Raw genomic sequence first — 13,578 nt, 5'->3', positions numbered from 1 at the left:
TAAACACATTTCATTACACCAAATACACAAAATAATGTTCTTTTTAGCAACATCATATGACCCCTTTAAATAACATGTTAACGTTCAAATGGTGTCAATAATAATTAAACATTTTCAAACATTTCATACATTTTATGTAAACAATGCCATAAATAAATAATGGCAGAATAGCACAAAATGCACATACAAACAGGTCGGCACGTTTTTTTTTTTTTTTATATATATATAAATAAATATTTTTATTCAGCAAGGGCGCATTAAATTGACCAAGTGCAAGGAAAAAGTTTTATAATGTTACAAAAGATTATTATTTCAAATAAATACTGTTCTTCTGAACTTTCTATTCTATTCAAAGAATGTATCATGATTTCCACACTGTTTATAAAACTGATAATAAGAAATGTTTTGAGTAGAAAATTAGCATTTTAGAATGATTAATGAAAATAGAAAAGTTATTTTAAACTGTTATAATATTTTACAATATGATTGTTTTTACTGTATTTTGATCAAATAAATTAGCGGTGTCCAATCCTGCTCCTGGAGACATTTAAGCCTTTAAGTCAGTCCAAATCCAATTGTTGTGCATATCTGGGGCCAGTTGCATAAACTTAGCCACCATGTTAAAAAAAGAAAGAAATATCTCCCTTTGGAGTGGACTTTGAGATTTGTAAGTTTGAAGATCTTTTTTATGCCCAAACATACACACTGACTAAAATTCAAAAAGTGAAGAAAGCATAATAGGACCCCTTTAAATCAGTCGCGCCGGGTTCTGATCACCATTCAGGTTGATTCTGCAATAACAACCAAACTGGATGTACAATATCCCTTACTTACAATGCAGATCTTACGTATAATGAGAGTTGTGTTCCTAAGTTTGAATTGGGTTGGCTAAGAAGATATAGAATTCTCATTCACATTTGAATTCAACAAAGTAGAATTAATATTGGAATGAAATTCAAAGCAGTTCATACCATTTCTGTATGAACATGCAGACAACATGTGGGGCATTTCTGGAAACATTAGGCTATATACATTGAAATGTAAAACATTACATATAAACATTATATATCTGTAACTTGGAAAGTTACAAGATACATTAATAAAAAAATTTTAAAAAAAAAGTGTGTAGAGTAAAAGTACTTGTCCAAAAAAAAGACTAATTTAAAGCACTCATGAATAGTAAGAAGAGAGTACTACTGAGCTGCGATTATACACACTGCACATTGCAATTTAAAAATGTAGAAACACTGTACATACTGTAATTCACATGTTTGTCAGAAAGTATGACGAATATTTTAAATTACTTTAAAATAGTACTATATCTGAGTAAAACTACTTAAGTAACGTGACTATTTGTAATTAGTTACTTCACATCCCGATACACTGTATAAAATATATGGTATAATGTATAGTACATCATGTGGTAAACCACATTGTTTACAGAAAACTTTATGAAATATTATTTTAAATTTGTTTTGACAGTTTTAAACTTAGTTTTGAGAAATGTCTCATGAAAAAAATGTGTTCTATCCATCAGCAGAAAAATGTATTATTAGTTAAAATTAATGATGGGTTTTGTAAAGTGTGTGTATGACTTTGTTGATTTTTTTAATTTTTTTGGGGGGAGTTTTAATTCAGTAAATTTGTCTTTCTGTCTTTCCAAATTAAATTCCAGTGCAACATCTTGTGGGGTGTAACTAATTCAATTAAAACAGCAATATATTTGATTTAAGATGATTATCAAATCTCAGTATATTCCTCACACAAGCCTATCGTATGACTTCAGAACAAATGGAATATGGAGTCTTTACTCATATTATGGACTATATACTTTATTGGCATTTTGATAGTGTTTTTTGGTGTTTGATGAACATAGTCTGTCATTGTATACAAGCTTAAAAGACGTTTGTTGCTGTGGATATCCGCATATGTGTTTGGAATGACATGAGGTTGAGTACATGAGAGAATGTTCATTTTTCAGTGACATATTGTGTGACTGTGTCAAAGGCATGCTGATTAATGGTTCATTTACTCTATGTAAGATTTTTGTAATAAAATATCCAAAAACCACTTGCACAGTGCGATATATTTCATGCAGTTGTGTATTTACATTATTCCAAAACTTCCTAAGGATTTGTAAATCCAGAGAAATTGGGGTGTAACTAATTCAATTAAAACAGCAATATATTTGATTTAAGATGATTATCAAATCTCAGTATATTCCTCACACAAGCCTATCGTATGACTTCAGAACAAATGGAATATGGAGTCTTTACTCATATTATGGACTATATACTTTATTGGCATTTTGATAGTGTTTTTTGGTGTTTGATGAACATAGTCTGTCATTGTATACAAGCTTAAAAGACGTTTGTTGCTGTGGATATCCGCATATGTGTTTGGAATGACATGAGGTTGAGTACATGAGAGAATGTTCATTTTTCAGTGACATATTGTGTGACTGTGTCAAAGGCATGCTGATTAATGGTTCATTTACTCTAGTCTGTGAAAGGCCTTTATCACTCTCATTTACACACACACACACTGCAGACAATTTGTCTGAAGCCACTTTGTAAGTGTCCTTATTATGTAGTTGCTTAGCAGCCATAAGCCAGCGGGCCTCAGTGGAGTATTAGTGTGTAATTATCTGCCGTTTGCTCAATGTTTTGACCTTGCCAGTTCGTATAGATTTGCAGCAAACTTCCATGACCTCCGCTAACCAGAAAACCAATGCATGCTATCATCTTCCATTCTCCTGGGACTTGCATGAAATAAGCAATGCCACTAATTTGTACGCAGAATGCATCTGCAATTGACTGTCTCTAAATGTTCGTTCAGCCTCACTAAAGTCCCCGTGGGGACGTCTGGAACATATGGAGAGCTGCAGTGATGTGAGGTGTTGAGGGGAGTTTCTTAGCCAATCATTAATCTGAAGTAAGGTTAATGGTTCTTCTTTGATAGAATCAAGGTGTTTTAAGGAGGGCAGAATACGATTGGAATTCCACAGAAGGCACCATGAAGCCAAAATGGACACTATTTGCTTTCTAATTCACTTTCCTGGACTAATCCGTCAGTGCATGTTATTCCAAAGAACAGGTTTATCATTTTCAAAATGTAAATCTCTGAATTTACTTTTCTTTCCATTACACCCTATGGGTGGTGATAATGTTAATGTTAATGGTAATGTTTGACAGCCACAATGTGTCCAAACAATTATTTTTGTGAAATGCTTTGCCTTTGAAATAAGTACCTATATTTCCTTCACATGAATGTCACTTGCTTTTCCATTTTTGTTATGAACTCCCAAGACATTCATACATTTTAAGTGTCCAAATATTTTTTGGAGCCACTGTGCAGTATATAGGAATTGCATTAGATGACTGTTGTAGTTAATGCAGTGTTTCAAAATTCAATGATGGGCAGTGTTAATGTAATTAAGTCAACTGCAAATAATAATTGCTTCACTGCAAAATATCTTTCAAAATAGTTATGTACAATATGTCATGAAATGTTCATGTTCATCAGGTTCCTCCTATAATGAGAATCTGGGTTGTGCTGTTCTGTTGTAAATAAATCTTAACCAATGATTCCTAATTGCATCTACTTCGCACTGAAATACACAGTGTCTCACTGACATGGCTTCATCAACAGATGTTCATCAGGTTCCTCCTATAATGAGAAATCAGAGGGTAAGAAGAAAGGACGCCCTCGCGTGGAGGTGCAGGAGCTGCGCATTATTCCCGTGAGTAAAGCAATAAATATCCATTTTGGCCAGTGATGAAGGAAGGAGGCTACGCCAGATTGGGATTTTGGGTGATTATTTGTGAAAGGAGTAAAGGGACTTTCCAAAACTATTTCCAACTGTTGTATTTGGAGAAGGAACATCTCACAGAGGGCTGTGTGGAAGTGAATTGATTGCTAATAGTTTCTAATGCCTCTCTTGTGTGCGTGTGTGATGTTTTTTCTCGCCCCAGGCCCATATGATGGTTCAGTGGAAAGAGGAGTTTAAGAGTCGTTCCAGGGTGAAATGTCCATGCTCAGGCTGCTGGTTGGAATTCCCCAGTATTTACGGACTTAAATATCACTATCAGCGATGCCAAGGGGTAAAAACTGAAATCCAGACTACACAGTCATGCGCTGCAAAATCATGAATGCAACCAACACTCGTTTATTGATAGGAATGTATAAAACTACATTAATTTGAAATCAGATAGTGGGTTGCATGAACTCAACTCAAAGTCTTAAGGAGCCCTGTGAAATTAGGCTTGGTTTAGGATCATGTCTGCCAGGCAATTTGAGGTCTAACTGTTATTGTTTTGAAATTTCTTGACATCAGCAAATGTGTTAAAGGGCTAGTTCACCCATAAATTAAAATATGCACCAAGAGCTTGTAACACTCCAAAGAGAAAGGAAAACTTGAAATCGCATCATATGACCCCTTTAAAAAATGGCTCGGCCCTGTTCCTCCCTGGTGTGGGAGTGCCTGGTGTGCCGCTGCACAGTTAAAGTAAATCCATTACGGCTGAAATGAAAAGTGTTGACTGCAGCATCAAATGTAGATCTGCTCAATGTCGCATCATGAGTCTTTTTCCGCGTTTTTACAGTGTTGCGCATTATAACCAATCACACACGAGTCTGTTGAGCTTATGAATGCAATGGCCAATCAGAAGCGTTCAGATGAGTCATCGCTGAAACGCTGGAGTTTTGTTATTGAGTGTGCGCGCTTCGCTGACTGAATTCTACTCTCTCGCAAATTCTCTCATCATAAACAACAAAGTGCAGATGTATGTATGATGTAAGTAAGAGATTCATTCATCAAACAGTATATAGACAACTTGACTGATTATAAGGGGAGTTTTTTGAGAGTGCTCAAACTCACGTCATAATGTTCTTTGACAATGTAAATGTTCTTTGCTCCCTTTCGCTGTATAATTTATTCACTGTTTAAATAACTGTGTAAGGTACAGGTAATAAAACAATGAATTCATTACCTCACCCGTGAACGTTGAATGGTCGATCTCTGAATGGTGAAAATGTAATTTATTCACGGTTTGAATAACTTTGGAAGGTACAGGTCATGAAATAAAAAATAAAAAAATAATTAATTTCATCCGTGAACATGATTCAGACATCTCTGGATGGTCAAAACGACATCTCCCATCGTTCCACTCTCCTTCATAGCGTCATCAAGCTTCGCCTTTGTTATTGTTTTGAAAATGCGCCCTCTAGCGGTGAAAACTTACATATTGTGCCTTTAAGTAAAGTTGCCATCAGCTGTAACAATTAGTCAAATGAAACTTTGTAAAGACCCACTATCTTTTTTTTTGCTTAGATCTGAGACCTGTGGAACTTGACCTGTCTTTGTGTGTGTCTGTTTGTGTGGCGTTCAGGCGACCATAGCAGAGAAGCTGAGTCACAGATGCCCGTAAACTGATACGTTCAAGGCCCAGAAAGGTAGTAAGGACATCGTTAAAATAGTCCATGTGACATCATGGGCTCAACTGTAATGTTATGAAGCTACGCGAATACTTTTTGTGCGTGAAGAAAACAAAAATAATGATTTTATTCAACAATTCTTCTCTTCTGTGTCAGTCTTCGATGCGCTTTCACGAGAGTACCACGACTCAGAAAGCTCTCAGAATTCATCGACAATATCTTAATTTGTTCTGAAGATGAATGAAGGTCTTAGGGGTTTAGAATGACTTTTGATCCATAACATAATCCATAACATACTATATCAATTTTATATAACCACCCAGAAAGGGTCACCATGGAGACCAAGTCCGGGGTCACCTTGGACGCCAAATCCGATCACAAGTCCGAACCTAAACAACAGAAAAGCCCCGTGAAGCGAAATGCTAAAAAAAGGTGTGAAAGCTCAGTATGCTTTTCCTGACCGTATTCCCACTTATTGGAATATTTTTTAGCGTGATGCATTTTTGGAGCCGTTTTGAATTTCTGACTTTAGTCACACGCAACAAAAATCGCTTCAGGACATGACTTGTTTGCCACACCGCCATCATTAGATTCCAGATGAAGTCCTCTTGTGTTACTATAGTACCGGTCCTTTGTGGATTGACTTTAATAGCCTGTGTTCCCTGCGCTCCCTCTCAGGCCCGTGGAGAACAGCCCTCCATCACCCGTATTTACCAAGGTGAAGAAGACCCAGGAGGTGTCTCGGCCCTCACAGAATGGGGAGTGCGCCCCCCAAAGGCCGGACAGGAAACAGCAGCAGGGGACATCCGTAGACACTGGGGGCAGTGAGAGCGAGGGGGACAGTCTACCCCCACCCTTCCCTGAGGAGGACCCTGAGAGAATGAAGCACAGTAAGAATGCTACACACTGAGATTAATGCTGCGCACGTCAGCTTCTGAAACACCTGTCCATGGTAATACCGTGATATTGTTTGAAGTGCCATATGCCAGGGCTGTCCTTAGCTGATCGCATTCCCGCATTAGCCACGGGGCCCCCTCAAGCGTGGGTTCCGGTGCGACCGCACCAGTTGCACCCCCCTAAGGACGGCCCTGCCATATGCAATACTATAATGCTAATCATTCATGATACCACTACAGTACAATTTTGGCCTGCTGGCCAGGGGCCAATGTGAGAGACTTCATAGGCAGTTACATCATGCACGAGCATTTTTATGCCTTGTCAATTTGAACATTCAGTTTTCTGTGATATTTGCATGTGAATTCTGCTTGCCAGTACTTTTATTTTACTTTTCAGCTGGGTAAAATTAAAAATGGCTAGGAAAACTAATTATTTGACAAGTCGAAATTGTTTTGTCATGCACGGTGATTTGTGATTGGCAGCATCTTGCATTACAAACAAATGACAAACAAATCAGCTAAAGTCTGTCTACACTGAACGCGATAAAGCAACCGTTGAAAATCATTTGCACGCCCCTCATTGAGTTTTGTAGGAAATGGTGGCCTGGCCCTTTAAGCAGCAGTGTGTAAGTTCTCAGTGTTGGCTCCGTCTGAGGGCTGCTGGTCATTAAGTCTCTCTGGTAGCTGGTGGCGGCTGCTGTCTCTGTCTGTGCCTGGCAGAGACGCAGTGTGTCTGCGAGATGTCGGCGTGGCTCGTGCTGTGAGTCCGCTATTTATGGCCTTTGTTTGGGTACACGATCCCTCCGTTTGTTGTTCCACGCCGGAGCCAGGGGCGAGGACAGCGTGTGTGTGTGTGTGTGTGTGTGTGTGTCGATGTCTGAAATGTCAGCTGTGTTTGTGTGACACAAGTTGACAATCAACCACGTACACACATACAGAAAACATATCTGCTCTCTGCTCCCATGACTGGTTCATGAAGCTGTGTCAGTTTCTCCAGCAGAGGAACCACAGCATGTGAAACAGCAGGTGCTTTGGTGCACTGAAGTTTGAGCATCATTATGAGACTGTAACTTACAGCAGAAGCTCACGAGTGTTGTTTAGCACTGCATGTTGTCATGAATGTATGAACCATGAATGCAGCTCTTTGCTGTGTTATTGAGATGTTTGACCTCTTGTTGTTGTTCTTCTCATTTGAGCCAGGGAGGAAGCAGAAAACTCCAAAGAAGTTCACCGGGGAGCAGCCGTCTATTTCAGGAACATTCGGTTTGAAAGGTACCACAAACACACACTCATACACGTTTTATATAATGGCGAAGACCTCCCATGACTTCTGTTGTTCTTAAAGTCTGAATTCTGCAGTCTTAAAGCTACTAAAAACGAACTTTAACCCTTTATGTTTTACATTTTATATGTGAAAAGGATTATTTTGTCCCTTTATGAAGCTGTTTTCATTTTTGTCCCTGCAGTGAGTTAGTAAACTCACTCTTCCTATCCTCACATCTGTTCTTCTAGCCAGTAAATTACATTTTTTATTAAGGGCCAATATTTGCCCTCTGGATTTGATTTTGATTTTGGATTTATTAGGGCACATTTTTGTATCCATAAAACTAAACACAGTGTGCTGTCCATATGTATAAAACTGAATCAGTCAGTGAAGTAGTATGGCAGTTAAAAACCAAACAAATCAATCAACATCAAATAGAGGGAAATCTGTAAATATTTAATTTATATTATAAATTTTAATATTTAACAGTATTAGTAAATGACTAAATAGTAAACATACTGCTGGGACACACAGAGCGCAGAAATGCAAACCACTGAACCTTGAGGTGGAGCTGCACCGCAAAGCCCAGTGAGTCCAGAGGTGGAGCTGCACCGCAAGGCCCATATATTTTTTTAATTCAGTTACATAAAAGCGTAGCTTAGTCTAAGATGACTTCAAAAATAAGGCTCATCATTAACCTTTGGCTAACTGCTAGTTGGTGAAACTTGTTCTTAAGATACTGTCTTAACATAGAGGCTAAGTTTATGCAACTGGCCCCAGAAGTGCAGCTGCGCCAAAAGGCCCAATGGGACTGTACAGTCATGATAAATGTTTAAATTAGACCTTGCTTCATATTCATATTCTATTCTAAATATTCAGAATTTCTCAATATTTAAGGGTTTTGATATTGAACCAGTCCATTTTCCTTGCTCAAAAATGAAGAAGTTCTCCATGGACTTCAGTGTTATTGTTGTTTCAGGTTCTAATCCTATATTTTATCTGATATTTAACTCTTGTAGATCTAGAATAAAGTACAAGTAACTCTTTACAATAAGGTTCTGTTAGTGAACATTAGTTAATGCATAATTAACAATGAGCTATACATTTGTTACAATGTTTATTAATTGTAATAAAAATATAACTGTTAATTATTATGTTCGCTTAAGTCCATTAACTAATAATAAAAGATACAACTTGCTTTTAATAATGTAATAGTAAACATTAAAATTAACATTAATGAAGATTAATAAACACCTTAGAAGTATTTTACATTATTAGTTCATGTTAACTTTAGTTGTAGTTAAGTAATGATAACAAATGGAACCTTCATCATTTTGAATGACAGCAGAATTTATTACATTCAATTTTTGCTTCATTTTTTGTCACTTTTAGTGTAAATTTTTGTTACATTAGTTAATACATTAATTTCTTATTCTGTATGCAGCCAAACTCTTTCATTAAAGGTGGGGTATGTATTTTTCAAAAACACTTTAGAAAACTGAGTCAGGGCGAGTACCAAAACAAACTTGTAGCCAATCAGCAGTAAAGGGCGTGTCTACTCATGATGTGGAGGAGAGAGCGCTCAGTGCACAGGACGGACATTAGCCGAGCCGAGCGACAGAAAGATAGAGATGGCAGATAAAAAACAAAAGAGGAAAACGTCTGTGGAACAAAAGAAGGCTTACGATAAGGCAAGAAGTAGAACCCGTGTAAATATCGGATCAGCTTTCCAGCGCTGGAGAGAACTCAAGGAGCGGAAGGCCTGCGATCGGACGCCGAGGTTGCTTTGTTTCTTCTAAATAGGTGAGTAACACCGTGTCTACACCGCCGCGCCGCAACAGCTACAGTCTGTCTACACTGAACGCGATAAAGCGACTGTTGAAAATCATTTGAAATTTGTGTCAATGCGTCATAAATAGAACGCAGCAGCTGTTTTCTGGCGTGTTTGTTTTGGTGATTTGAAATATCAACATTGGTTACCAGAAATAACTAACCCCACCTTTAAGGGAACTAAAGTACAGGAAGTCTCTCTTTAGTGATCTACTGGATTGCCATGACCCTTTTTTTGACTAACTGTCAAAAAAAAGTGTCTTCGTGATGATGCCATGTACAGTTTTGGGTGTTTCATTTTTAATTTTATGAAAGCTTCAAGTGCAGTTAATTATTTGTACCTAGGATGCCTCGGGGGTGAGTAAAATGCAGCCTAATTTTCATTTTTGGGTGAACTAACCCTTTAAGTGCAGTTAATTATTTGTACGTGCATTCAGACGATGGTGGTGTTGAAGCTCTTTTATTTGCCGTCAAACGGTTGAGCACTGCCGTGTGTGTATCCTGTCGCAAAATGGACACCATTGGACACCACCTCACAGTGGTGTTTCTTGTCAGTCAGTACGTTTACATGGACAACAATACTCCGATTTTAATACGATTAAGACATTATTAAGACATGATTAAGAATCTACCATGTAAACAGAGATTTTTGATTACCTTAATCCGGCTAAAGTCATAATCAAAGTGAAAGTTAAAGTGAAGTGACATGTGGTGACCCATACTCGGAATTAGTGCTCTGCATTTATCCCATCCAAAGTGCACACACACAGCAGTGAACACACACACACACACACACCGTGAACACACACCTGGAGCAGTGGGCAGCCATTTTTTGCTGCGGCGCCCGGGGAGTTCGAGTTCGAGTTGGCGGTTCGGTGGCTTGCTCAAGGGCACCTCAGTCGTGGTATTGAAGGTGGGAGAGAGCGCTGTACATTCACTCCCCCCACCTACAATCCCTGCCGGTACGAGACTTTTCACCGCATTTTGCGACAGAATACACACACGGCAGTGCTCAACCATTTGATGGCAAATAAAAGAGCTTCAACACCTCCGTCGTCTGTATGCACGTACAAATAATTAACTGCACTTGAAGCTTTCATAAAATTAAAAATGAAACACCCAAAACTGTACATGGCATCATCACGAAGACGAACTATATGTTTATACGTGAAATTCTGGAGGGGACGTCGGATGGCGTCGCGTGGTGACGTAATGACGTGCGCCATTAATCGAACTATGTACTATAACATGTAAAACGGGAACATGAAAGGAATATTCTAAAAGCAACTCAAGTAAAAACCATAATCATAATATTGGCTTATTTAGAATAAGGTGAATAATTTGATTACTGATGTCCATGTAAACGTAGTCAAAGTTATATCAGAAGTGACTTTCAGAGTTTAGTCTTAGCCTCCATTCAATAAATTCACCTTGAGATTTCAGTGGTATTTTTGCCCCTGTATGTTTATAATTAGCAACCATATACTCTTTGATAGTAATTACCCCTGTTGGTGCTAATATGGGGTCTATAGGTCTATTCTAGAAGTGTTTCATTTCCTGTTGAAGTTACAATGGTGCATGTTTAAGAAACACTGCACAACAAGACCCTTTGACCGCCAAGAGAGTTTGAGAGTCTCATTTCTTCATTTCTCTTTTGTTTGTTCTTTTTTAGTCATACTTTTATTTCTGTGACTTGTGAGGGCTCTGCTTTTCCTGAATGTCATTTGTTATGTGTTGTACAGGAATGAATAAGGTGGAGGAGAAGTTGAAAGCAGGTCGGATGAAGAGGGCGGAAGGGGCTTTGTTCACTGAGGAGTCCCAGAGGAAGCAGTCGGTTCAAGCTCCCACCAGAAAAGAAGCTGCTGTTATTAGCTCAGGTCTCTCTCTCTCTGCTCTCTCTCTGCATGTTTGCATGATAAAATCATCCAGTACATTTGTACTGCCAAAGCAGTGTGAAATAACTCAAATAAAGCAAAATAGTACTAATAATAGCACAAATCAAATAAATAGTTCTATTATGAAATAAATTTAAAAAAATAAAAAATAAATTTAATACAGATGAAATAAAATAATTTAAATTAATAAAAATGAAATAATATAGAAATACACTCTACCGTTTGAAAGATTTGGGGTCATTTACTTATTTATTTAAAGTAATTAGTGTCAGCATACTTTTATTCAGAAAATTGATCAAAAGTGACAGTAAAAGCAGTTATAATGTTACAAAATATGCTGTTCTTTTTAACTTTCTATTCATGAAAGAATCCTGAAAGAAATGTATCATGGTTTCCACAAAAATAATAAGCAAAAACTGTTTTCAGCATTTATAATAATAGGATCATGTGACACTGAAGAGTGGAGTAATGATGCTGAAAAATCTGATTTGCATCACAGGAATAAATTGCATTTTAAAATATATTAAAAGTGAAAACAGCTCTTTTAAATTGTAATAATATTTCAAAATAATTATTGTATTTTATTTTATTTTTTTATTGTATTTTTTAATTTTGATTTTTATTGTATTTTTTATAAAATGAACGCAGTCTTAGTAAGCAAAAGAGACTTCTTTCAAAAAAAAAAAAAAATCTTACTGACCCCAAACTTTCAAATGGTAATGTAATCTTGATTAACCATGTTTTATCTGTTTGTCTCAGTTCCCCCTGCTGAAGCCCAGTGGCAGAACACCATCTCTGAGAGAGGGGAAGTGGTCTGTCCCACCTGCTCTGTCGTCACTCGCAAGACCGTCCATGGACTTAAGAAGCACATGGAGATCTGTCAGAAGGTCAGAAGTCACTCTAAAACTAGTCTCGCGTAGCTAGACTGACGGCTGAAGGTCTGGAATCCATGGCAGCTTTCATTGGCCAAGGCCCGCCCATGAGGCTTTTTTACCGACATGTCAAACAACCAATCACAGTTCGTTTCGTTCATTGTCACGTTTCGGGGAGTGGAAATGTCGCAACAATAACAGTGTGTAAAACTCTCGGACGTATTTTAAAGATTCTGTAAGTTTAAATATTTCACATACTTTTGAAACTCCAGCGTTTAGTTGATCCTGATAAGCGCTCGTCATCACAGTTGTAAACACGACGGCTTTCTTCTTTCGTGAGGGGGTTTGGCGTCACGGCATCTTTGTTTCCAGGCAGAACGTTAAAGAACGCGACACACGTCTCCCAGAAATCCTGTAGAATTCAACCAATCCGATGACGACTTCAAAACTCCTGAAGTGTTTCCACCTTTGTGTCCCATATGCATCAGACGTTTAGCCAACGGTCCGTGGGCGTGACGCCTGAGGCTGAGACTACTCTAAAACACACTATTGTCATTATTACTAGCATAGGCTTGGAGCAGGGGTGTCCGAACCTTTTCCTCAAAGACGACTGTCCTGCAGAGTTTAGGTCCAACCCTAATTAAACACACCTGAACAACGTCTTCAGTCTCACTAGAAACTTCCAGGCAAGTGTGTTGGAGCTGGTTGGAGCTAAAATATCCAGGACACTGTCCCTCCAGGAACAGGTTTGGACACCCCTGGCTTAGAGGAACACATTATTTTATAAATTACTCTCAACATTCCCAAAGGAAAGATTTGTTTTATAGGGATAGTTCACCCAAAATTGAAAATTCTGTCATTAATTACTCACCCTCATGTTGTTCCAAAACTGTAAGACCTTCGTTCATCTTTAGAACACAAATTAAGATATTTTTGATGAAATCCGAGAGCTTTCTGACCCTCCATATACAGTAACGTAAAGGCCCAGAAAGTTAATAAGGACATCATTAAAATAGTCCATGTGATATCAGTGGTTCAGCCTTAATTTTATGAAACGAGAATAGAGAATACTTTTTGTGCGCAAAGAAAACAAAAACAACTTTATTCAACAATTCTTCTCCTCTGCATTACGATGCATGCGCATGCTCTCCTCTGAATGTAAACAAGGCACAGTGCGTGTTTTTCTACGTCATCAGCACCACACGCATGCGTTGTTTACATGCAGGAAAAGCAAGTGCATGCGTCATGAGTAATTCATTTTTGGGTGAACAATCCCTTTAAGGTGAAGTTGCTTTGGCAATCCCGACCAGCCCAACCAATGTTTGGAGTTTGCATTGAGACTAGGAATGTAACGATTAACCGCGAGCCGGTTGAAAATCGATTTA

The 13,578-nt window shown here is 38.1% G+C and overlaps 1 protein-coding gene across 1 annotated transcript in view; it reads left to right on the top strand.

Moving 5' to 3' along the window:
* Window positions 1-13,578, top strand: part of LOC107697007 (zinc finger protein 512B-like) — a 60,641-nt gene that overhangs the window by 30,611 nt on the left and 16,452 nt on the right. Inside the window, 8 exon segments of the mRNA XM_016497622.1 lie at window positions 3,663-3,742; window positions 3,975-4,103; window positions 5,391-5,466; window positions 5,727-5,868; window positions 6,115-6,326; window positions 7,533-7,604; window positions 11,169-11,303; window positions 12,081-12,208. Of these exon segments, the coding sequence (XP_016353108.1) occupies window positions 3,663-3,742; window positions 3,975-4,103; window positions 5,391-5,466; window positions 5,727-5,868; window positions 6,115-6,326; window positions 7,533-7,604; window positions 11,169-11,303; window positions 12,081-12,208 (974 nt within the window).

Source organism: Sinocyclocheilus anshuiensis, unplaced genomic scaffold, assembly GCF_001515605.1.
Source record: "Sinocyclocheilus anshuiensis isolate Anshui unplaced genomic scaffold, SAMN03320099.WGS_v1.1 scaffold130, whole genome shotgun sequence".
Classification (NCBI taxonomy): Eukaryota; Metazoa; Chordata; class Actinopteri; order Cypriniformes; family Cyprinidae; genus Sinocyclocheilus; species Sinocyclocheilus anshuiensis.
The sequence above is the reverse complement of the archived record's forward strand: the minus strand, read 5'-3'. Positions and strand labels throughout refer to the sequence as shown.